General features: G+C 28.4%; 3 protein-coding genes and 1 long non-coding RNA gene across 8 annotated transcripts in view; 3 read left to right on the plus strand and 1 right to left on the minus strand.

Annotated features, from left to right (window-relative positions):
- Window positions 1–23,996, plus strand: part of LOC149884966 (uncharacterized) — a 748,071-nt gene that overhangs the window by 595,671 nt on the left and 128,404 nt on the right. The window lies entirely within an intron of this gene.
- Window positions 2,223–4,909, minus strand: LOC149885021 (uncharacterized). 2 transcript variants are annotated; one of them, XR_016454715.1, is made up of 3 exons: window positions 4,770–4,830; window positions 4,636–4,675; window positions 2,223–2,464 (listed from the first exon to the last, which is right to left on the minus strand). It is a non-coding gene; the product is annotated as an uncharacterized LOC149885021 (long non-coding RNA). The 2 variants fall into 2 exon arrangements; XR_016454716.1 differs by lacking the exon at window positions 4,636–4,675 and having other exon boundaries at window positions 4,770–4,909.
- On the plus strand, window positions 6,179–22,089 carry LOC145186524 (beta-hexosaminidase subunit alpha-like). 4 transcript variants are annotated; one of them, XM_090094925.1, is made up of 17 exons: window positions 6,740–6,843; window positions 8,279–8,515; window positions 11,117–11,330; window positions 11,578–11,756; window positions 11,856–11,921; window positions 12,826–12,872; window positions 12,967–13,077; window positions 13,192–13,293; window positions 13,390–13,497; window positions 13,958–14,028; window positions 14,115–14,246; window positions 16,181–16,267; window positions 17,311–17,383; window positions 17,875–18,015; window positions 18,092–18,213; window positions 18,769–18,873; window positions 21,751–22,089. In XM_090094925.1, the coding sequence occupies exons 2-17, from the start codon at window positions 8,473–8,475 to the stop codon at window positions 21,824–21,826; spliced, it is 1,677 nt and encodes a 558-aa protein (XP_089951051.1). In that variant the 5' UTR covers window positions 6,740–6,843; window positions 8,279–8,472; the 3' UTR covers window positions 21,827–22,089. The 4 variants fall into 4 exon arrangements, with proteins under 4 accessions (XP_089951054.1, XP_089951052.1, XP_089951051.1 ...); XM_090094928.1 differs by lacking the exons at window positions 6,740–6,843; window positions 8,279–8,515 and adding an exon at window positions 6,179–6,259; XM_090094926.1 differs by lacking the exon at window positions 8,279–8,515 and having other exon boundaries at window positions 6,712–6,843.
- Window positions 7,067–8,261, plus strand: LOC145187082 (N6-Methyl-AMP deaminase-like). The gene has a single exon (XM_080063399.2). It carries the CDS (start codon window positions 7,100–7,102, stop codon window positions 8,171–8,173), a length of 1,074 nt encoding a protein of 357 aa, XP_079919525.2. The 5' UTR covers window positions 7,067–7,099; the 3' UTR covers window positions 8,174–8,261.

A 23,996-nucleotide genomic window follows, 5' to 3' on the forward strand; every position in this document is an offset into this window, starting at 1 on the left:
TTTTACCATCATTCATTCTGGTATAAATAGTTGACAAACTTGAATTTATAACAAAAGTATTGTCATGAAGTATAAGTTTACTTTTAATATTCTCTAAAGACAAAATTTCATTTTGTAAATGTTCAAACTTCTCTTGAATAAAACTAGCAGTCTCTTTGGAAAAACAAAACATAAGATGACGGGTTGCATCTGGACTATTTGGATTACAATTTTTCCATAGTATCTTTTTTCCACTTCTAATCTCCAACAGTACAAACACTTTACTATACACAGTGTAATCATCCACACCTTTCTTCATATTTACTGCATTCTGAAACTCAGATTGGTCACTCTGACCATCACCACCCACTTTGCAAATAACATGTTATCACGTTCCTCCTGTGCTAAAACTTTAATAGAATTATCTTCATACTCCAAAAGATACTCAAACTCTCTAGAAACTGAATGTTTGATCATATTGAAGAGACTATATTTTACTTCAGTTTCTGAATATTTCACCTGCTCTGGAAATGTATGTGTTAAAAGTTGACGATGAGTGAATCAAGCCATTTTGATAATTTATAAAAACCATCGCAAGGTAAAACTGAATCAAAAACTTACCGTATGTTATTGAACTTCGGAATTTTCATTTACTTCACAGAATTTAGTCGGTTTTTAATAAAACTCACAGTAGTAAAAATGATTTTAAAGCATGAGGTCACAGAGGTCGCCTCAATTTTTTTGCATGGCAGTATAGTTGATTTGCAGTAGCTATATTTTATTTAAAAAAAACGAGGCGACCTCTGTGACCACATGCTTAAATTAATCAATGTTTAAGAAATCAAAAAATCAGCAAAAAAATGCTATTCAAAAACCTTTTTTTTCTATTTCTTGTTTTACATTCAATTAAATACATTATTATTTTAATTTCGCATAAAAATAATATAGAAATTCTACACTTATCATATATTTTGAAAGGATTTTAACAAAAAAGCGAGTTTTTTAAAACCTTAAAAAAACCCTTAAGATGTCAAAAGTTTAAAAAAACTAAAAATGATTTTTTTTTTATAGAGAATTAAAAATTGAATGCAAAAAGAAAAAACTTAAAAAGTTTAAATATGAAAAATCACTAAAAAATATGTACAAAATCCTATTTCCGCTTAGCGATGCATAGTGCATCGGTCCGCTGCCGAACCGCCTGCAGCTTTCCGCTAACGGACCGATGTAAATACGATGTGCAAGTCTACGCGGCAACTCAGCGGGTGGCCGACGTCGGCACGGCATAAGTGCTAACAGTGGTCCGTTGTCGGTCCGCCTGCTTAATGTTTGCTGGGACGTTTCTTGATATCAACCATATCAAAACATAAATTTGATTTCACCTTATTTCTTAATACATTTCGTCCATACATCAAGATAACTTTTTACATATAAGGGTCCAGCAAGTTCTACACCAACAGCTTGAAACGAAAACATAGAAACATTTACACGATAATCAGATAAGTCAGAAGTTGGGGGAGGCAGCATTGTTCTTCCATTAATCTTTTTGCAAATAACACACTTAGGCAGAACATTCTTGACAGTTTTTCTTCCTTTAATAATCCAAAACATTGCTCTAACTTGACTTAATGTCATTTCAATGCCATGATGCATAACCCAGCAAGCATATTAACGTTGAAAAAACGTTGAAAAAAGGTTGAAATTTATGGTTGAAAAGCCGTTAATTTTTGGTTAAAATGGAAACGCAAATCTACGTTGAAACCAAACGTTAGTTAAACGTTGAAAACAAACCACAGATCAACGTTATATTAACGTTGATTTAGCGTTGGTTCAACGAACATTTCTTATTTGTACAATAATGTTATTGTGAGTAGAATATTCTACTCACAATAACAATATTGCATAGATAAGAAATATTGTGCGGGTGATAAGAATCATTGTATGTGCTATTTTTTCAAAGTTTATCCAAGTCTTTACTAATTCAAGCTAAATTGTGACCATTAACAAATCCTATCAAATTTCAATACAATTGTATTGAAATTTGATAGGATTTGTTAATGGTCACAATTTAGCTTGAATTAGTAAAGACTTGGATAAACTTTGAAAAAATAGCACATATATTAATATAAAGACTGCAATAGTTGATTTTATATATCTTATTACAGTTTCACAAATGATCTGCCCATTCGTCATTTTGCAAATGCAGATTACTAAACTGTAAATGAAAGCAAATAAAACCACAAAGATAATTTAAACATTTTTAAAACAAAAAATTATACAAAATAAAAATTATTTGGAAAACGATCTTGATAAAATCATTTTTGATCATAAATATCAACATCTTCTGTATCACCTTCTGTCATCACACTCTCCTCTTGATTTGATGCTTGCTTTCCACCATCCAAACGATATGGTGCAAACTTTAAACAATCTGCAATATACCGTCGTACATCGTGTTTTTTTATCTTAAAACATCGGGTAACTGCATCTAAATGAAAACAACTTATTAGCTTTTAACAACTATAAACAGTGTTCTAAATTGAACAAAAATTTCAAAAAAAAAAAACTTTTTTCTGACTTGATCACCAAAGTTTTCCAAAACAACCTGTATAAGTTGTGTGAAACATGACATAAGAATAAAGATAAACATGGATGAATCCGTCAGGCAGAGATCTCAAAACATTACAGTAAAATATTCGTGCATTTTACAAGCATTAATATTAACCTTCACATTGTTTACAAGCGAGTGTAAACATTTAACGATCAATAGTGGGGAAAAAACAACTTAATATTGATCAAATTTACTTCGTTATTGCCCAAGATAGCAACTCTTTCGGATAAAGCATACATCACACAAATAAAACATATATATATATATATATATATATATATATATATATATATATATATATATATATATATATATATATATATATGTGTTATTTGTGTGATGTATGCTTTATCCGAAAGAGTTGCTATCTTGGGCAATAACAAAGTAAATTTGATCAATATTAAGTCCCTATTAAATTAGCATCAACGCGTAAATTGACGATTACTTTCTTATTAACATTTTTTACAGAAGGAATTGGGCTACTTAACACCCGTACTAGAACAGAGGAAGAAGCTACAGGACAGCCCTCAACCCCTCTAATAACTTTACCTGTCATAAATTTGGTACAAATCACACCCTACCAGTAAGTCAATAGGAAAATCTTTGGAACTATCATCATAATCAGCTAGAATTAACTTTGAAATATGCGGGTAATTTTTACACGCTCGAGATATCTCTTGCCTCTGCAAAGGGCTACAAATAACTGGCACACACAGAGCCTCGACATACACATACAAATTAGCATTTCTATGTTTTATCTTAAGCTGAACAACATCGAGCTTTTTAACCCTGAAATTATTAAATTGACCGAATGTTTTTATTATTATAGCTTCTTGCCTAACAGCTTTTTATTTTAATCTTTCACATACATCTTTGGTAACATAAGACCTCTGACTACCGCTATCAAACAATATTATGAATACTCCACACTCTCTGAATTAAAAAACTTAGCCTTTGCTGTCTGTAGCAAAATGCTATCCGACACACCTTCAAGAGTTGCACTAATTTGTGTTTGCCTCCTATTGCAAATAGAGATGTGGTGTTTCCCATTGCATTCAATACATGAATAGTTAGACTGACAAAATTTATATATGACCTAATTTTAAATAGATGAAACATCTCTTTTGCTTTTTTGGAATTTCAATTCTTGAGTCTAAATTCGTTACTTTTAAACAGTGAGAAGGCTTATGGTTTTCTGAACAATACACACATTGTAAATTTCTTTGTTCTGGTGCTCTTCTATTTTGTGATGTTGTAAAGTTATTTTTGTTTCTATAATTATGAGAAGAATTTTGCTGTGCATTTTTGTTTAAAGAATCGTATTTCAAATTTTATGTTAATTTTTATCATAATTTGATTTTAAAAGAGATTTGGCACAACACTCTTTAGCTTGTAATTCTTCATTGTAACATTGTAAAAGTCTATCTAAAGTCCACAACTCTCCGGCAAATTTTCTGGAAAATAAAATCAAAAGTTCATCGGGCAGTTTCTCCTTAAGGATAGGAATACTTGTGTATTCCCGTATCTGTTAGTCAAGATTTCAATTGCCTCTTTATAATTTTCTAAACTAAGTGAAAGTCCTGAAATAGCAGCCAATGCTTGGCCAGACAAATACTTTTTTAGATAGTTAAATCGATCTATATCATTTAAACCTTCATGCCTATGAATTGATAAATTAAATTGATCCCAAAAACCCTGCAAATCTAAGGGATTCCCATTAAAAACTGGCAATTCTAACTTAGGTAAAATACACTTTGATTTATTTAAACCTTTAACAGAATCTTTATCTGATTCATTTATTTTTATACTTTTTAATTTTAGTATCACTCCAGCCATCAACTCATGATAACACTCAACTACTTTCGCACTCTCCAAAACGTCATTTTCAATTTCCTCTTAATCTAAATTATTTAATATTTCCTCATTAATATTATTTATTCTCTCATAACTCTCGCTTAAATTATTTTTTAAACCTATTAATTTTGTATAGTTAACTCCTCAATCTCTAATTCCTCTCTTATTTCGCTCAACAAATTTCCAAAACTTACTCGTAACGCTCTTCTTCTAGCTACTTTCTTCCTAACGCGACTGCCATTTTAAAATAAATATACACCTTCAACAATTAAATTCTAATTCTATCAAATTTTCCCAAACAAAATCACAAATAACATATTCCACTTACTTCAATGTTCAACAACTCAAACTTTACTTAACTCTTGATAAACTTCTTTCTTTAATCTTTTAATTCGTTAACTCTTTATAGTTTTTTATCGGGCGCCATGTAAAATCTCGAGGATTAAAAAACTGAACGATTGGAGAGACAATATCTTTAAACTAGTTTAAAATGCAAGAGTGTCTATGCTGCTCCACCAACAGAATATATATATAAAAAAAAAAAGGTCTGTGGAGAGCACGCACCAATAAATTGATCATTAACAATGATAACAATAATTAAGTTACAAATACCACATTTAACAACACCCACATACAATAATTAAATAATAAATATCACTTTCAACATGCTTCTTTACAATAATTAATTTTTTACTGTCACTTTTAACAGATGTAATTGATGATAAAGATAAACCCAGTTTTACTCAAAGTTCCAAAGTAGAAAATATTTTGAAAAAATATAAGAGCAAATTAAATTCAATCAGAGGAACAGAAGCAGTGGTTTGTGGTTCTTATATGTATTGTAAAGAAACTTTCTTTAAAAAGGAGTCAAGCATACCTGATATTACTTTTAGCTTTTGTGAGTGGCTTACTTAATTAAGCATAACTGATGCTGCTACTTCTGGTTCGTTAAGTTTATTCCATCCTGAGTAAACGTTATTGGTAAAAACAATTCTTTACTTTATAGACAATATTTGAAATGGTAGATTTTATTATCAAAGGTTTTTTACATGAAAGGTCATGATATAGAATATATTTTGATGAGCTTACATTGTTCAAATCAAGTCCAGAAGATTTTTGGACAACTTGAGGACTTTTTCTTGAAGCTTCACCTTTTTTTATAGGGTTTCATTACTGTAAAAAAGAAAACCTGATGTAAATAATTTTTTGGATAAACTAATAAAAGAATGTAAAGAATTTGAGGAAGAGCTTGTAATCAGTTAGAGATGGTTTATTATAAAAACATGTGCAGTTGTGTGTTTTATGTAAATTGTTTAAAGAGAACATTTTTTTAAAGAATGATTTTTTCTGGCATTGTTATCAATTCAAGAATGATGACTTAGAAAAAAAGCTACTCTTTAAGGTCACATATGGAGTCCCTCCTTTCAGAGTTAAATATGGCTAGTGATTTTCCTGCTAAATATATATTTATTTAGATGTTGTTAAAAGACTCTTGAAGGGCTTTAGGGATCGAAGGAAAACTATTGGGTCAACTAAAATATCTTTTATTCTAATTTCTTGGAAAGTATGTATAATTACATGCCAAAATTGTTAGCTAGAAGAACAAGATCTTTTTCCTTCTTAGATGAGATGTAAATCATCAGAATTTTTTTTTTTCATAAATGTTGGCGCTGTTGCTATAGTTGATATAGTATCAAATTCATTAAATACTTTTGTTGATCACCATACATCATAACATGGTAGCAATACGCTTCCTGGGCCTCACGCTGGGTGAGGCAAATTCCTGTAGCCCTTTCACCTCTCTCGACGGGCATATCAGTGAGACATTTTTTTTCTGAAGTTATTATTCATTTTTAAGCTCTGCATACTCCCATTATGTCATTGTGTGATTAAATAGAAATTTAAAAAATAATTCATCCAAAAAATAAGTAGAAGATTTATGATAAAGTAAAATTTCACTACCTATGGCTTTATTTTAAAGACGCTTCAAAATCATAAATATGACTCACCTTTTTCTTAAAGAATTAGGTTAATTTTTTAGAAAACTGTCCTGGTTTTTCTTACTTGAGTTAGTGATTCCAAATTTAATATAAAAAGAGTCGTTTATTTTTCTTATACCAAGTTTCTAATTAGAAAATAATGCATGGTATTTGATTATAATGCACTTTTTCACGTTGAACAAAAAGTATAATTAAAATCAATATAGGTAATATAAAAAAGAATTATTAAATTTTTCAGATCACAGAAACCGTCCAATTTTAATATAGAAAATTGTCAATCGGGAATAAACGCTAAATTATGTCATTCAACTCTTTTCAGAAAGTTTGGCTTCATAAAGTGTTGGACTGATATCTAAAATTACTGGAGCAAAAAGAAATTTAAAGCCATCTTATATCATTGATGTAATTATTCTTGTTGTTTTAAAACAATAGTTGTACAAAAATTGTTTCTAGTTTCTAGATAATTATAAATACTGTAATGATAGCTATATTGCAGATGAGCAACAGCGTGCCAAATTAGTAGGTTAAATTAATTTTTTAAAATGCTGAATGAAGGGAAATCTACTATCTATAGCTAACGCTACAGACAATATAAGTCTACCTCTACGCTACAGACAATGTAAGTCTTTATTACAAACTGCAGTAAAGTATAAGGAAAATGCATTTATCACTTGAAGACTTCTGTTTTTCATTACCAAAAGTAGAACTTCATGCCCATTTAAACGGTTCTCTTAGCTTTAAAACAATTCTAAAGTTGAAGCAAATTCATGCCAATATATGGCCTCAGGAAGATCTCCCTTCTGACTTGGAAATAGAGTTAGCATCTTTTAAAAACTCATCCATTGAAAATGCATTCAAGGTATTTCCAATAATTCAGAAATTAACAGATCACCCCGAGGCAATAAAAATTGCAACTCAAAGTGTCATAAGGGATTTTTCTAATGAAAATGTCAGGTACTTAGAGATAAGAAGCACACCAAGGAATGTAAATGGTAAAATGACTAAGCATGAATATGTACAGGCTATTATAGATGGAATAATTAGTTGCCAGCAATCTGACTCTCTGATTATAGTAAAGCTGCTGCTGTCAGTTGATCGAAGTCAACCTCTATCATCTGCAAAAGAAACTATAACTCTGTGTCAAGCTTTTCAAAAGCATTATCCAAATATAATAGTAGGACTTGATTTGTCTGGTAATCCTCAAAAAGGAGATGTTATGCCACTGCTGGACATTTTAAGTGCTGCAAAAAAAGAATCAAACCTTAAGTTTTCATTTCATTTAGCTGAAATACCTGGAGTGGATTCTGAAACTGAAGCTTTATTAAATTTTTTACCTGACCGAATTGGCCATGGTACATTTATTCATCCAGATTGTGGTGGATCAGAGTATTTATATAAAATTTTAAGGAATAAAAACATTCCTGTTGAAGTGTGTCTGACCTCAAATTATCTCACACAAACTGTGACAAATTACCAGGATAGTCATTTTTTCCCACTCTTTAAATGTGCACATCCATTAACAGTTTGCACCGATGATAAGGGAGTGTTTAATTGTACATTGTCTAATGAATATGTCATAGCTGCTAAAAGTTTTAATTTGAGTAAAAAAGATATCTATGAGCTATCATTAAAGAGTATTGATTACATATTCAGTACAGTTGATGAAAAAAATAGTTTGAGATACCTGTGGAAAGACTGGCAAGAAAAACATGAAGATCTTTTTAGAAATTAATATAACTTGGAACAAAATATTTTGTTGTATACTATCGATTTTTACACTTTTTAGTTGTTTGTGAGCTTTCTATTAAAGGTTTTTCTTATTTTGTCTTATATTTAGCACTTTCTGTATACATGTGTATGTATGGGATGGGGGAGGACAGGATGTGACGAGACAGTATAGGATGGAACAGGACAGGACAAGACGGGATGGAACAGGACAGGACAAGACGGGATGGAACAGGACAGGATGGGACAGGTTGGGATAGGATGGGGTATGACATGACAGGAAAAGATAGGATGGGATGAGATGGAATGGAATGGGATGTAAGCATGCATGTGTGGTCATTAAAAAAAGGTTCAGACAATTTCTTTAATACCATGATTTTTTGTTTCTGAATATTTTTTTTGAAATGCATGTAACTGGTAATAATCATTTATCAGAAAACTTGTTAAAAAGATAAATTTTAGGACAAAGATTTTTGAGGATTTGGCATTTTATGTACTCAATAATCTTAACAGAAACTATACATTATAATTGGTAACTGCTAGATGCATTCTATAGAAAATTCTTAGTTAAGTAAATTAGTACCTATAGGCACAAGAAGCTGGATGTCCAGCATCTTGTGTCTATCAGATACTAATCATAAGTTTTTGTTGTATCACCTAGTACCTATAGACACAACAAGAATCTTGCATTGAAAGTAATATATGCACACGAAATTGATTTCTGATAGGAAATCCTAAATCAATTCAAGCTTAAATGAAATTTTTGCTGATTTTTATCATATTTTGATTTTTAATATATCAAATGAAGTTGTGAGGGATCCAATCAAATAGTCAAACTTAAATAAGGACTAATTTAATATGCATACATATACAATATTACATATATATATATATATATATATATATATATATATATATATATATATATATATATATACACAGTGGGCAAAATAATTGTTTGTACATTAATGAAAAATAAGGTTTTTTGAAAAAAGCTCTAAAACTTTAAATGATAGAAAAAAATAAATTAAACCAATACATAGCGCACAAGAAAACAAATAAAAACGATACACCATCTTTAATTTTCTCCTGACAATTTAAATTATAATTAACTTATTTAAAAGTTTTAAAAATTTTAAAACCAAAAAATTGTCCGTATATTTGATTCAAAAGTTAAAAAAATTTTTGTTTATAAATGATTTTTATATCAATATCTTGTACTTTTAGGTTAAATAATGCTATAATAAATAAAAACAAACCTTTTCTTAACTACGTGGCTTTGATGGAAGGAAAAAGAAAAGAATATAGTATTGACTTACGTAAACAAGTAATTTTTGATAGGGAAAATGGATTATCAATTAGAAAAGTTGCAAAAATGTTGAAAATACCACCAAGCTCTGTTCAATATATATGGGAAAAGTATTTAAAAACAAGATTAGTGGCAAATAATGGTGCTTGAGGCAGAAAAAGATCAACAACGCCAAGAGTTGACAGATGCATAGTTGGGAAAATCGAGCAGAATAGAAGAAAAAATGCAGTAGAAGTATCAAAAGAGCTGGAAAATGAATTAAATATTAAATTATCGCCACAAACAATTAGGAACAGACTGCATGAAGCCAATATTTTTGCACGGACGCCTCTGAGAAAACCATTCATCAGCATAGTGAACAAGAGAAATTGGTTGCAGTGGGCAAAGGAACATGTTCTGAAGGATGATACATTCTGGAATATGATTATTTGGTCAGACGAGAGTAAATTTAATTTATATGGAGCTGATGGTGGTGCAAAAGTTTATAGAAGAGTCGGAGAAGAATATAATGTGAAGTGTTTGAAGGCAACATTTAAATTTTGTGGTGGAAATGTTATGGTTTGTGGCTGCATGAGTGCGTCCGGTGTTGGCAAAATTGAATTTGTTGATGAGAAAATGGATCAACACTTATATAGATCCATATTAAAACGGAATTTGGTGGCTTCGGCAGAAAAATTAGGACTTGAAACGGAATTTATATTCCATCATGACAACAATCCAAAGCACAAAGCTGGATCTGTAACCAGATATCTTGCTGCAAATGACATTAACGTGTTGGATTGGGTTGCACAATCGCCCGATTAGAACCCTATAGAACATTTATGGTCGGTGGTGGAAAAAAGAATGAAAGATCGAGCTCCAAAGAATAAAAACGAGCTCAAAGAATTGGTTTTAGATGTTTGGTCATCAATTAATCAAGAAATCTAAACTCGTCTCATCAATGAAAAATTGTTGTAGAGCAGTTATTGAAGCTGATGGTGGTCCAACAAGATATTAATTTAATTTTAACTAATTTTAATTTAAAAATTAACATAGTGTACAGACAATTTTTTTGTTTAAACTTTTAACTCTTTTCAAATAAACTTGTATAACTTTTCATATATTAATATATTTTTAACTAATACATTTAAAATTACTTTATTATTATAATATTTCTTTAAAAACTCTTAATTACAACTATCTATATACTTTTAAATGTTGTTTTGATCAAATATAGATACTTTTCATTATGTATGGACAATTATTTTGCCCACTGTGTGTGTGTATATATATATATATATATATATATATATATATACATATATATATATATATATATATATATATATATATATATATATATATATATATATATATATATATATATATACATGTAATTATTTCCAAAAATGATTTTTAGCTTTTTTTTTCCATAGCTACTTTTCTTAAATATATTTTTAGAATTTATATTAACATTGTCTAAACCAAGAGGGTTTAGACTATAAATAATATTTTTGACAGTAGTCTCTAAGTTACTTTGTCTCTAAGCAAATTAACTAAAATATATGAAATCTAAAATGTGGCTATATAAACTGGAAGAAGAAAAAAAAATTTAATGCATTTTTTTTTTTTCTTATTTTTTTACATTTTCTGATTGTTTAGACAGCATGTTAAATATTTGGTTGCTTTTGGGGGTTTTGTTTTCTGTGGAATGTGGGAAACCTACATTATCAGATCCACGTGGTCTTTTTAATGGAGCAGCAAATCATTTTGAAGCATTTTCACATGAGGATTATGTATATGGTTCAGTATGGCCAAAACCTCAGCATGAAAGTAGAACTAATTTATATTTTGCTATTAGCCCTGAAAATTTTAGGTGGTTATTTTAAAATTTTATTGCTTTGAATTTTTCATCAGCTTGAATTTTATTCTCATCTATGTTTTTTGTTGTCTGTGTTTTAATTTAAGTTGCATCAAATTTTATAAATAATCATAGAGATCAAAAGTTTTAATTAAAAAAACTTCAAATAATCTTTTAAATGTTTACTAGCAAATCAAGTTGTTTATAAAAGTTTACTAAAGTGAAATTACAAAGTATTATTTTTATCCTGTAATAATTTTAGCTTTAACATATCTGAGTCTCAACAATCAGATGTGCTAACTGCAGCTGTAGCACGTTACAAGTCTATAACATTTCCTGATCCCTTCATGGCAGCTGAACCAAGTTTAAACTTAGTGACAAGTTTGTTTATAACTGTAAGCAAACCAATAGAACCAATCAACCTTGAGACTGATGAATCATGTAAGTTTACTTTAGCTATATTTAGAAGACAAATATCTAAATCATCTATATAAAAGGTATGTAATACTTAGTGGCTGAGAAAAAATACTTCTATTTTAGATACCTTGGTTGTAAAGGCAGGAATTTCAGTCTTATCTGCCAACACTGTTTGGGGAGCATTAAGAGGTAATAATATTACTTTGTATGCGTAAAATATTAACTTGAATAGCACTTATTAGTTTGAGTATGTTTTGTTGATTGGTATTATTGTTCATTTCCTAGTGACTACTAAAAGAACCCTCCCTCTCCCTTCACTTTGTTTGTATTTTATGGTATAGAATAGGTTACATGTATTAGGCATCTTAGATTAAATCTAATAAGACTTTATTGAAATTATTGCTGTTTTTTTCATCAAAGCATTCAAGCATTGTAAATTTGTGAAATCCATACTTAACAGATTTCTTGATGCACTGCCCTTAACTTCCTTTATGTTAGTTTCTATGAGTAACGTATGTGCTTGCATATACAGTAGTGGTCAAATAGTCCACTTTTTGTTATCATTTTTAACTGTTATAACTACTTGATTTTTATTTTAATGTGTAATCAGTTTTAGAATTTTAAAAATGATATTTAACCTTAATTTTGTAACCTAAAAAAAGCATTTGATGGGTTTGTCATCAGTGCACTTGTCATCAGTGCACTTGTCATTAGTGCACTTGTCATTGTGGTGTAAGATTCAAAAAATTGGTTTAAATATTTAAAGCATTAATTACTTTAGAAAATGTTTTTTGGATAATTTTTTATTCCCCTATCTCTAATTTTTTTTAAAAAAAAAGGAATTACAAATCAAATATTTAGTTGAAAGATGTTGATTACAGCAGCTCTTCTTTTTTAAGAAATTAAAAAAGTACAAAATGTTTTTGAAGAAGAAGGCCAAACAACCATCAATCTGTAAACAAATGTTATGAATATTATTTAAAAAACCATTGGACAAAATCAATCTTTGCTTATTCAACTGAATCAGCTGTCAAAGTTTGGTCATTATTTTAGGCATTCGTATGTTTATGAAAATTTTCCTCTGTTTTCATAGGTCTAGAAACATTTAGTCAAGTTGTCTTTCAGAATGCCAGTGGAAATGTAAGTTTTTCTCATTTTTAATACTTTTATGTTTTGGGAAGAAAGCTAAAAGTTACTATATTTTACCTTTTGAATTGTTACATTTTTTTTTCAGTATTTTGTTCAACAAAATGAAATAGTTGATTCACCTCGCTTTAATCATCGTGGTTTTTTGATTGATACTTCACGTCATTATGTTTCTCTTAAAATTATTTACCAATTCTTGGTGAGTTGAAACTTTTTGTGAGTATTCACAGAGTTTTTATAAATGAATTCCACATTTTTTTGGCAGTTTATATCACATAATTTTGTAATTTTTTTTCTAAATGATATTTTTCAGGATGCCTTAGCTTATAGCAAGTATAATGTCTTTCATTGGCATATAGTAGATGATCAATCATTTCCTTATGTTAGCAAATCCTTCCCAAGTCTTCATTTACAGGTATATTGAATGAATTAACAGCAATGGTATTTTTAAAAATTTTTATGTTTTAGTGTGTTTGTTCATTTTAAATTATTTTTTAACCTTTGTGTTTAGGGAGCATACAATAACAAAACACACATTTACACACCTGAAGATGTTCAAAATGTTATTGAATATGCTAGGTTGCGTGGAATTAGAGTTCTTCCAGAATTTGATACACCAGTATGACACATTACTTTGATTTTACATACCCTCTGTGTAAGAAATTGTTAAGTTTAGAAGTTATCATCTAAGTAACAAATAAAGCGTTGCAAAATAGAGGGATTCTTTTTAACTTAACAAAAAATGTTTAAATGTTAGTGATATGTAGCTAAAGCTTCTTTTTTCAAGCTTTTACTCCAGCTAAGTTCCAAAAAACATCTCCACATGGTTTATTATATTTACTATAAAAACATTCATTTATTAAAAAACATTTATTTTGATTACTTTTGCTATTTAATACTTTTTAAGGATTTTTTTTCTTCATCTGAAAGTTTTGCCATATAAACAGTATTTCTTCATATAAACAGTATTTCTTCGTATAAATGGCTATTTTTGTTAAAAGGTTAATGAGCATAGCCTTTTTATAAACCAGAAAAAAGAATTTCTAACAGATCATTAATATCAGACCTTTTCTTTTCAGGGTCATACAGAGTCTTGGTTTAGTATTAAAGATTTATTGACACCATGTTATAGCAGTGATAAACCCAATGGGTGAGTTTCTAGGACAACTACTTGAAGAAGAGATTTAATTTTTTAAGTTATACTTAAATAAACTGAGATGAATAATTTTTTTTCAGAAACTTTGGCCCAATAAATCCAACTATAGAATCAAATTATCAGTTCTTGGAAGAATTTTTCTCTGAAGTTGGTAATGTTTTTCCTGACCAGTATATTCACATGGGAGGAGATGAAGTCAGTTTTGACTGTTGGTAAAGTTGCTTTTTTATGTAAATTTTTAATAAAGTTTATCACTAACTAAAGAACTAATTAGCAATACAATTTATTATTAATAAATAACACAAAGAGCATGACAAAATCAACAAAACATATAAACTGTTGTAAGTAAATCACTGTAAACATCTTATAAAGGTTAGCCATAGAACTTTGTTCTCTTTCTTTGCTCTCAGACACACATGTTTCTGTATTTGTCTGTGTCTATGTCTGTTTGTGCGTGAAGGTTACCCATAGGACTTTGACTTTGATCATAGGACTTTGATCACCCTTTAAATAAATTAGCCCCTCTTATTCTATTTAAACTAAGGCCCTATTGATTAATTGGAGTTTACCTTTATTGCTACTATTACTCTAATTAAACACCTATAAAGATGGAATTCTACCATTGTGAAAATGTCTGTTAACTTTAATCTATCAATGCATTCTTAGAAATTCAAAGTCAATAGTCTTATTGCATAGTACATTAGGTATTATAGTATTTATCAAAAGGTTTTGTCATTTTTTACCTAAAAATATCACTTTAAAATGTGACAAAAAAGTCCCTTTTAAAAGTATTACAAATACTTTGATTTGAATGTTTTTTTTTTTTTACACTTGAATATGAACATTTGATCTTAAAAAATTGAAATGCGAGTCTGTAAAAGAAATCTTTTTAAGATTTTTATGTGTTAAATGTGTTTACCAGGGAATAATAGTTTTAAGAATGAGTAAAAAAAACATGAAGTATAAAATGGAATCTTTATCTGAGGTCATAAGTTACTAATGTTTGTATATATATTTAAAAATAAACATTTTTAGACTGAAGAATAGATTACAAAATATACATTTTTAGACCGAAGAATATATTACAAAATATCTTTTTACAATATATTGTGTTACCTTTTTCCTATCATCCTACTTCAACCTCTTTAATATTTTAAGTAATATTTTAAAAGTGATATATTATACAAAGACTATAACTCACAGTTGAAAAAACAGAGTTTTGTGTTTGAAAACTTCATTAGTCTTGAATGTTAAACATTTTTCACGTCTCAATATTTTTCACATTCAATTTCATATTTCACCTAACAATGGTGGTTTTTTGTTTGAATGTTGTAAGAAGCACCAGTGTATGTTGAAAATGATGCAAATACGAAAATCTCTTAAGGCTTTAAAGGAAGATTAGTCATTATCGAAAAATTGTCTCCTTTTCTTTAACAATGTAAGTATTAAAAATGCAGAAAAAAACAAGACTAACAATTAACTTAGAGATTGGTTGGGTTTGCTACATATCAATACATATTTTGATGTTTTTTTCATCTTTCTCTTTAATAAGTTTTAAGTACTTTTTATGTGCAGACAATATTTAGCAAATTCTTTTAATTCTGTATTTAGTGGTTTTCCTTATCAGATTTTTTTTGAATCTCACAAAAAGAACAAGTATCAGTTTTTGGAAAAAATGAAAGAAAGAAACATTAAAAAAAAAAAAAGAAAGAAATGCTTAAAAATTAAGATATTATGTCCATAACACTTTTGTTTCTTGTAACTTTCTAGCCTTACTATAGAATAAAGCAGAACTCCTGTATTTATATCTTACTGTATTGATATAGGGAATTAGCACACTTTTGTTATGAAAATTTCAATTCTGTTGAATTCTGCTGCATTTTAGGTTAGAATACAGTGTCCCTCCTATTCTTAAAATAAGATGCCCTTATGTATAGTAGGGTAGGACAATATTATAAGCAATATTATACTTACGATTAACAAAATGACTAAGTGTAATTAAAACAAGATTGTAAATCACCACAACTAGTTTTTCATAAGACTAGATTAAAAACCTTCAACTGTATTTCCATGAATTTTTGTTTTTTTTAGATAAAAAATTTTTTTTTATTAATATATCTTACTTAATACTGATAAATAAATGTAGGAGAAGTAATCCAAACATATCTGCATGGATGGTTGACAATGGCATGGGCAAGAATTATTCTTTACTTGAGCAATATTATGAACAAAGGTTAGTTTTTAAAGTTAATTTCATTAACATTCTAAGAAAAGTTTATAAATTGTTGTTTAGGTTATGCATAATGCTAAAAATAAGCTTTTAGATAATTCCATTTCAACTAAATGAAGCTGTCTAGCTTCTTTAATTTTGTTGAAAATTTATACAGTTGAGGATTTAAATGAAAAAGTTTTCCTGGAGAAATTTGGACATTTAAAGCAGTTCTTAAGATATTTTTAAGATCACCATATATATCTGATATACTATTTAAAAAAACATCAAATCAAAATCTGTTGATATAATTATTCAAAAGTAATAAAATTATGCATTTAGAATAAGATTCTTTTTTGGATCATTTTCTTTGGTTAATCTTTTAATGGTTAAAAACCTTTTTGATTAAAAAGTTATTAGGTTATTTGCAAAGTATTTTTATTTTTGGTTAAGCAAGATTTTACACAGTTTTGTCAAAAGGCAAAAATTATTATTAATTTTAATATGTTTTGATGGCAAGATAATGATTTATATGTATAATATATTTGTAACTAAACTGGCTAATTAAAAGACTGCAAGGGTGCAAGAAAAAAATCTAAATTTTTTTTTCTATTAATCACATTTTTTGACAATTCCAATTCACCAATTTTTTTCTTACTGACCTCAAATACTAAATTATCTGTTTCACTCCTAACCTTTTGTTTGCGAGAATACATGTAGATAGTAGTATATACTGATGAAAAGATTGGGTTCCTATGATTGTCATACTGATTTGCCAAAGTATTAATAATTTCTTGCATTTCTTCTTTTGAAATATACAATATTACAATATTTTTTAAAATGTGATACAATTTTCTAAGAGTTGCAAAGGCTCCATATTCTGCATGTCTAATGGTCTCTAAAGACTTAGGGTGTTGTGGTACCAGAGGTACATTAAAAAGAACCACAAAAAATATTTGCCTAATTATGATTTGCACACTACTTTGTTTTTCTAATTATGATTTGCGCATCGCTTCTAATATCATTATCCATTACAATTTGTTCACTGATCCATTCTGATATTGTAGATTACTAGATATAGTTGGAAAACTTGGCAAACACTATGTAATCTGGCAAGAGGTTGTCGACAATCAAGTCAAGGTATAATTTTAAATCAAAAAGTTTTTTTTAATTGATGCTTACACTTTTTGTAACAATAGTTTATTATACAACAAGTTTATTTATACATAAACTTACTTGTTGTATAATAAATGATTTTATTAAAATATTGACATAATGATTACAATAATTATATAAACTAATATTACATACAATATTTTATAGTTATAAAATTTAGTCGCAAACTTGTTATTTTAAAAAATATTTTGAATTATGTTTTTACGTAAAGATTTTTTTTTTTTTTTTTTGTATCTCTAAAACAAAACAAACAAATAAATATGTATGTCCCCCTTCTATTCAATAATTTGCAAAATTTTAATATTTTTATTTTCTATTAAAATTTTGAAAATTAGTAAATAGAAGGGGGACATACATATTTATTTTAGATATATTTCCTGTTGAAATATCAGCTTGGTGTGATGAATTGTGATTAGTAATAAGTTTTATCATATACAGTAATTATTTGTCTTCAGGTTCAGGCAGATACAGTAGTAAATGTATGGATAGGTGGTTGGCAAAATGAAATGGCTCGCATAACAAACCTAGGCTATCGTGTGATTCTTTCATCACCATGGTACTTGAATTATATCTCATATGGTCCAGATTGGCCAACAGTAAGTAATTTATATTTAACCAACATGAACTAAAAGTACAGATTTCATAAATGATATTTCTTACTTTTTGCATTAGTACTACAATGCTGATCCTCAAGATTTTAGTGGTACAGATGCTCAGAAAAATTTGGTGATTGGTGGTACTGCCTGCATGTGGGGAGAATGGGTTGATGGAACCAACCTTATTGCTAGGACATGGTTACTTTTCTTTATTGATTTTTTATGTTAAATTTGAATTAAATGATAATAATATAAATTAAACATGTGTATTTGGTTTTTTTTGCTACTTAAGAATAGTAACAAATAAACTTCTAAACAAAAATCTTAACAAAATCAACTGTCTTAATAAAAATCAAATTTTACAATGTTTTTAAAAAATAGGTTTTTATGGGTTTAAAACGCTAAAAGTTATTAACAAAGTTTTGTTCATTCATAAATTTGTTTGGTACTTTTGAAAATAGATTTAACAGATTATATAACACCGTTGTGCAGTATTTTTTATGTGTTAAAACAAATTATAGAAGGAATGTGGTTTTTCTTTTGAAATATTTTTATAGAGCTTTATAAATTTGAATATATAAATATAAATTAATGTAAGTTCGAAGGATTAATATAGAAGTTGGTTCTTAATTCGTTAATAATGGAAAAGCTAAACACCAATGCTTTATATTAACTTAAGTAACACAAATGTAAATGATACAATTATTTCTGATGTATTTTTGTATTATGTCATTTATTATTGTTCTTGTTTAGGGCACGTGGTCTTTCAGTTGCAGAAAGATTGTGGAGTTCAAAAGACACTAGAGATATTTCAGATGCCACAAAAAGAATTTGGGAACATAGATGTCGCTATTTAAGGTAAAATTTTTCTTATACATATTATAGTTAGAGCTACTGTAATCTAATGACAATTGCAACATAGGTAATGATCTGTAATGTACAATGTTTCCAGAAGTAAGCTTTAATTAACAAACCAAAAAAATTTTGCTATGGAATTTTGTAAAATTATATATATAAAAATACAAGAGCAAGATGTAACTTTATAACTTTATAACTATTAAATTGGTTTTAAAAAACTGGCAATTAAGTTCAAACAAATTGAATTTACTCAAAAAAACTTTAAGGAGGCATAGATTCAATCAATCTCATTCAATAATCTTTTGGCAATTCTGCCCAAATCTCTGTGTACATTCTCATACTTCAGCTGAAACTCCAGCTCCTTGTAAGCTTGGTAAAACATAGCGAGATGAATACTTCTCATGCTTGTATCTTTTAACATACACCTTTCCTTTGTGATTTAGTACCTCAAAATTAGCTTCATCACTAAATTTTACCTGAGACCAAAAATTACAAATGCTTATCCTTGGATTTAATCAAATCCTGCAAAAAAATGACATTTTTGTCTCTTTCAGTTAACTTTAAAGGCCTACTAGACCTTGGAGATATTTTGACAGTCTTAGTTTTATTTAAACTTTTAATGTATTTCGAATGCAGCTCTCTGATGCATAGACTAGTTTTGGTTTCCTTGTCTATTTAAAGCAACAATTTGCTATTTAACTCTTAATCAATGCCAAATCTGATCTAAATCTGATCTGGTAAAATTTAGACCAGATGGCAAGAAAAGTATCTCTCAGAGATACTTTTTTTGCCATCTGGTCTAAATTTTACCAGATCAGATTTGGCATTGATTATTTCAAAAATTATTTAATACTTCATAAAAACATATTTGGTAGGGTATTACATAGTTAGTAAATAACAAGTATTATCATTTTCAGAGAAAATGGAAGTCTGATAGATTAAATAAATAAAAAATAACACAATTTCTTAAACTTAATGATCATTTATTCCCCAATTCTAATTAGTAAAAAAAGATTTTTAAAAAATCTTTTGCTTTGACAATTTTATCATTAAAAAATTAGACCAGTGTCTTAAAAAAGTTGCGTTCGCATAAACTTTCTGGACACACTGTAATATTAATTAATTAAAAAATAAGGAAAATAATTTAAGAATTAAAAAAGTTTTGTCAAAAATATCAAGAGAGAAATTTTGTCAATAAAAAAACTCTTATGCTAAAATTGATTTCTTATTGTTTTACAACTTCTTATATTGTTGTTAATGTATGATTCAATGTTGTGAAAGGGTGCTGCTTTATTACTAAAATGTAGACTGATCTAATACCAAAATATTACAATTTATATTAAAGCATATATTCAAAGTCTCAAAGATCAGCCTAAATGCAAAATATTTGATATTTGGTATGTCTAATGCATGATAATTGGTTTGCATAGTTTAGCCTAATCTAAATATTGCAAGATATCATAAAAAGACTAGAAACAATTAGACTGAAAACTCAGTTTAAGTCTTTTTATTAATTAGCATCATCTGTATCTTGCTCAGTGAAAATAAATACAAAACTCTGTCCAAATATTTCAAATGAATTTGTTCTGCTTGTAATTGCATTGCACTGGGCATGTTCCAATTGTATTTAATTAATTAAAGCACTTGAAATATAACTCATAGCTGAACTAATGGTTTCTCCACTCTAAAAGTCTGTAGGGGAGACCAGGGATAGTCGGCTACAGTTTTAGTTTTTGAGCTCTGTGCATTTCTGAGTGAACATTTTTGTGGATATCAAATTGCAGTTCAAGAGAATATGAACTTGGCAAGCATGTTCAAGTGTCAAACATTGAAAAAAAAAAAAAAAAAAAATTAGTGGCCTGAAAAGGGCCTCCAAAAAAGAAAAAAATATGTGCCAACTTACCCTGGGCCAGGGTAAGTTGCCTATACTCTCATGGTAAGTTGGCACACCATATAAGAAGAGAATAATTTAGCAACATTAAGCATCTATTTCACGTGCATCTTTTAAATGAAAACTCTTGATAATTTTTATCCAACAATATTTTTTGAAATTAACTTTTATTGTCCTTAAGTCGATTGAGTAGACTTTTCATCTATAAAAATAGCATCAACAGCATTTTTTGTAACATTTTTAGAATTTACAGGCCTGTCTACTTTTCTTTTATAATTTCTCATTTCTGTAGATCTGTATTGTTATATAGCTTAAGTGAATTTACGGCTAATTCAAAAAGTTGTAAGTTGGCACATGTTGCCAGGCGATCATTGTGCCAACTAACCCCAAAAGCTTTTTGCTCACAAAATGGCTTATAAATCCTCAAAAATGCGAAATATTGAGAAATACAAAATGTGACTGGCTAGAGTAAACCACCTACATCTATTCGAGTTTACTTGTAGCTAATACTATTGCTTTTTAAATTTGAAAAAGCTACAAAAGTTACAAAATTAGTAAAAAAACACCAAAGTTGCTATAACTTCTATGCTCATACGCTTATAGCCCTGATGCAACACTGAAAGATGAATTAGTTATGTGGGAAGGTTCCATGTGAATTTTGGAAATTTCTGGTAGAAATGTCCAAAGTTAAACGCAGTTTGTCAACTTAGCCCTGTAGCCAACTAGCCCAGAAAAAATTTATTTAAGTAAATAATAATGGAATTTGATTTTTTTTTCTTGTTTATGATACTCACGTTATATACTATTAAATCAATTGATAAAACTCATATGAGGAAAATGTTAAAAAAAACGATTTGCGAACGAGGAAATATGTTTTGATGATTGCAGCATTTAAAAAGGTTGCATCCATTTTGCTGGTTTTGGACATTGATGTTGATATCCCTACCTTTATATGCATTGTTTTCTCTGAATTAAATTTATTTTAGACGAGGTATTCAAGCTGAAAACGTGGTGCAAAGTAAATACTGTCGACACGAATGGTTGAATACCCATGATTTATAAATCAGCAATTTACAATTCATTAAAGATTTGAGTAGATCTACATTACATAATTTTTATAAATTTTTTTATATAAGTGTGTAATTTTTTGTCTTATAATTTTATAATTATTTGTCTAACAGTTTAATGATTTTGCACTGATGTCGAATATAATTTTGTTTGCTTTTCATGATTTAATTTTGATTTCGCATAAAGATTGTATTTTTATGTTTTTATTTGATGAAACAGTCTTATCATGAAAAAACACATAAAAAATGCAACTATTATATCAAGTAGCAATCTATCATATCATAGATTCACAAAGTTCTCTAAAGAAATATATTTTGAGCATAACTCGTTAATCTGATATGACAAGATTGATTGATTGTATGACGAGATTGATTAAATAATCCTAAATTTTAGAAGCAATAAATAAAAACTCTTTATAACAAAATATAATAATAAATTAAATAATAATTAAAAGGCATTATAAATGATCTTATCATAACTATTGAACAACAAAGTCCAGTGTCAAAACTTTGTACATTTTAACTTTAAAGCAATCTTATATGTATTAATGAAACAATTAATGTAGTTGAGTTTTCACAAACGAGCAAACTTTCTGCATGCTCTCTGCTACATTGACTCTCTATAAGCCAACTAGCTGCAACTCAGTGTCTGCAGCAAATTCCGGTAAATTCGGTTTCTTTTAAGAGCATGAATATTGTTTTCAAACTCAAACTCATTTCTGTACTAAATAGAGGTTTGTTTGTGTCAATGTCAGAATCAAACTCTGAGTTTAGATCAGTTATTTCACTGAGGCTCAAAGTAAGTGAATGGTCTTTAGCTAACTTATTATTGTGATCATGATCACTTTCTATTTCTTTTTAAGTCTTTGCACTTGTTTATTTTACAAAAAGTCTAAGTAGTTTTGTTAAGACTACTAATATTAAAAAATAATATACATATGGTGCCAACAGACTACTTTTCAACAAATGGAGATAATCAGAAAAACATTTAAAAAATAGTATCATATTGAAATAAAAAGGTTACAAAACAATTGTTATTAATCTGCTTTATTACCTTTTTATTTCTTTTAAAAAAAATATTTTTTCGCATTTTAGTCAATTTTTTCTGTTGCAATCTTTCGGTTAAAAAACCAAAAATTGCAACAAAAAAAATTGACTAATAAGTTAAAAAATATAGTTGCCTTTCGTAAACTTGTATTCGGACTTGTTTGTCTGTAGGATTATGAACTATATTATAAATTTATAATCTATTTATAAATTTAAAATATAGTTTGTAATACTTATAGTCATAGCCGCCGAGAGAAAATTCAGGCCCTGGGGAAGTTTACTTAACGGGCCCTCATTATGATCAATCATTTACCCAGGATTGGGTAAATGATTGATCATGATGATATCTTTGCAATGTCTTCGCAAATGGCGGACGTGTTTTTTTAACGGCGAAGAAAAATAAAAAAGCTTAATAAAAACTGATTAAGTTTTAATTGAAAAGTAGAACATTGTTTGGACGAAAAAGATTATAAAAGAAAAGATTGTGAAAAGAAAAGAAAAAGTAAAAAGTAAATAAAGTATTTCAAAAAGAATTTTTGGTTAAAAAAGTTTCCGTGAAAATCTCAGATACCGGAAAAAATATTTCTATTGAAAATCAAAAGATAAAGTTGGCTTTAAGTTTAAAAATTAGAAGAGGAATGAAAAATAAATATCAATACCACTTCATATTAAAAATCAGATAAGCCAAAACAAGAAAACACACAAAAAACTGTTAAAATAAAGAAGAAATACAACTGCTGCCAATGAAAAAGAGGTATGAAAAGTTTTGTTATCTAAAGATTATATACTTATTAAAGTTATATTTTCTTATATAAACTTAGATTAATAACTTCCTTCTTAGATAATATACTTATATATACATATTATACATATACTTTTGTTCGTTATATACATGGGTCGAACGATAGAGATGGCGGTCGTAAACAACGAAAAGAAAGAAAAACACAAAATACAACGATTAGTGATATTCCCGATAGTGAATCATCTTCAAATGAAGAATAAAATTTGGAGATTTTTACAATTAAAATATGAAATAAATGCAGTAAAATTGTATTTGAAAAAGTTCTCTTGTGTAGTGACGTTAAAATGTTGTTGTTAATAATCGCGCCGCTCATTTT

Source organism: Hydra viridissima, unplaced genomic scaffold, assembly GCF_058129835.1.
Source record: "Hydra viridissima isolate aposymbiotic clone 2 unplaced genomic scaffold, HvirCarnegie_v1 scaffold_8, whole genome shotgun sequence".
Taxonomy (NCBI): Eukaryota; Metazoa; Cnidaria; class Hydrozoa; order Anthoathecata; family Hydridae; genus Hydra; species Hydra viridissima.

Coding starts and splice junctions, on each gene's coding strand:
- LOC145186524 (XM_090094924.1), top strand. CDS start 6,991: ATGAAGGGAAATCTACTATCTATAGCTAACGCTACAGACAATATAAGT. Junction 7,061..11,116: donor ACCTCTACGCTACAGACAAT/GTAAGTCTTTAT, acceptor CTGATTGTTTAG/ACAGCATGTTAAATATTTGG. Junction 13,078..13,191: donor AAATTATTTACCAATTCTTG/GTGAGTTGAAAC, acceptor GATATTTTTCAG/GATGCCTTAGCTTATAGCAA.
- LOC145187082 (XM_080063399.2), top strand. CDS start 7,100: ATGCATTTATCACTTGAAGACTTCTGTTTTTCATTACCAAAAGTAGAA.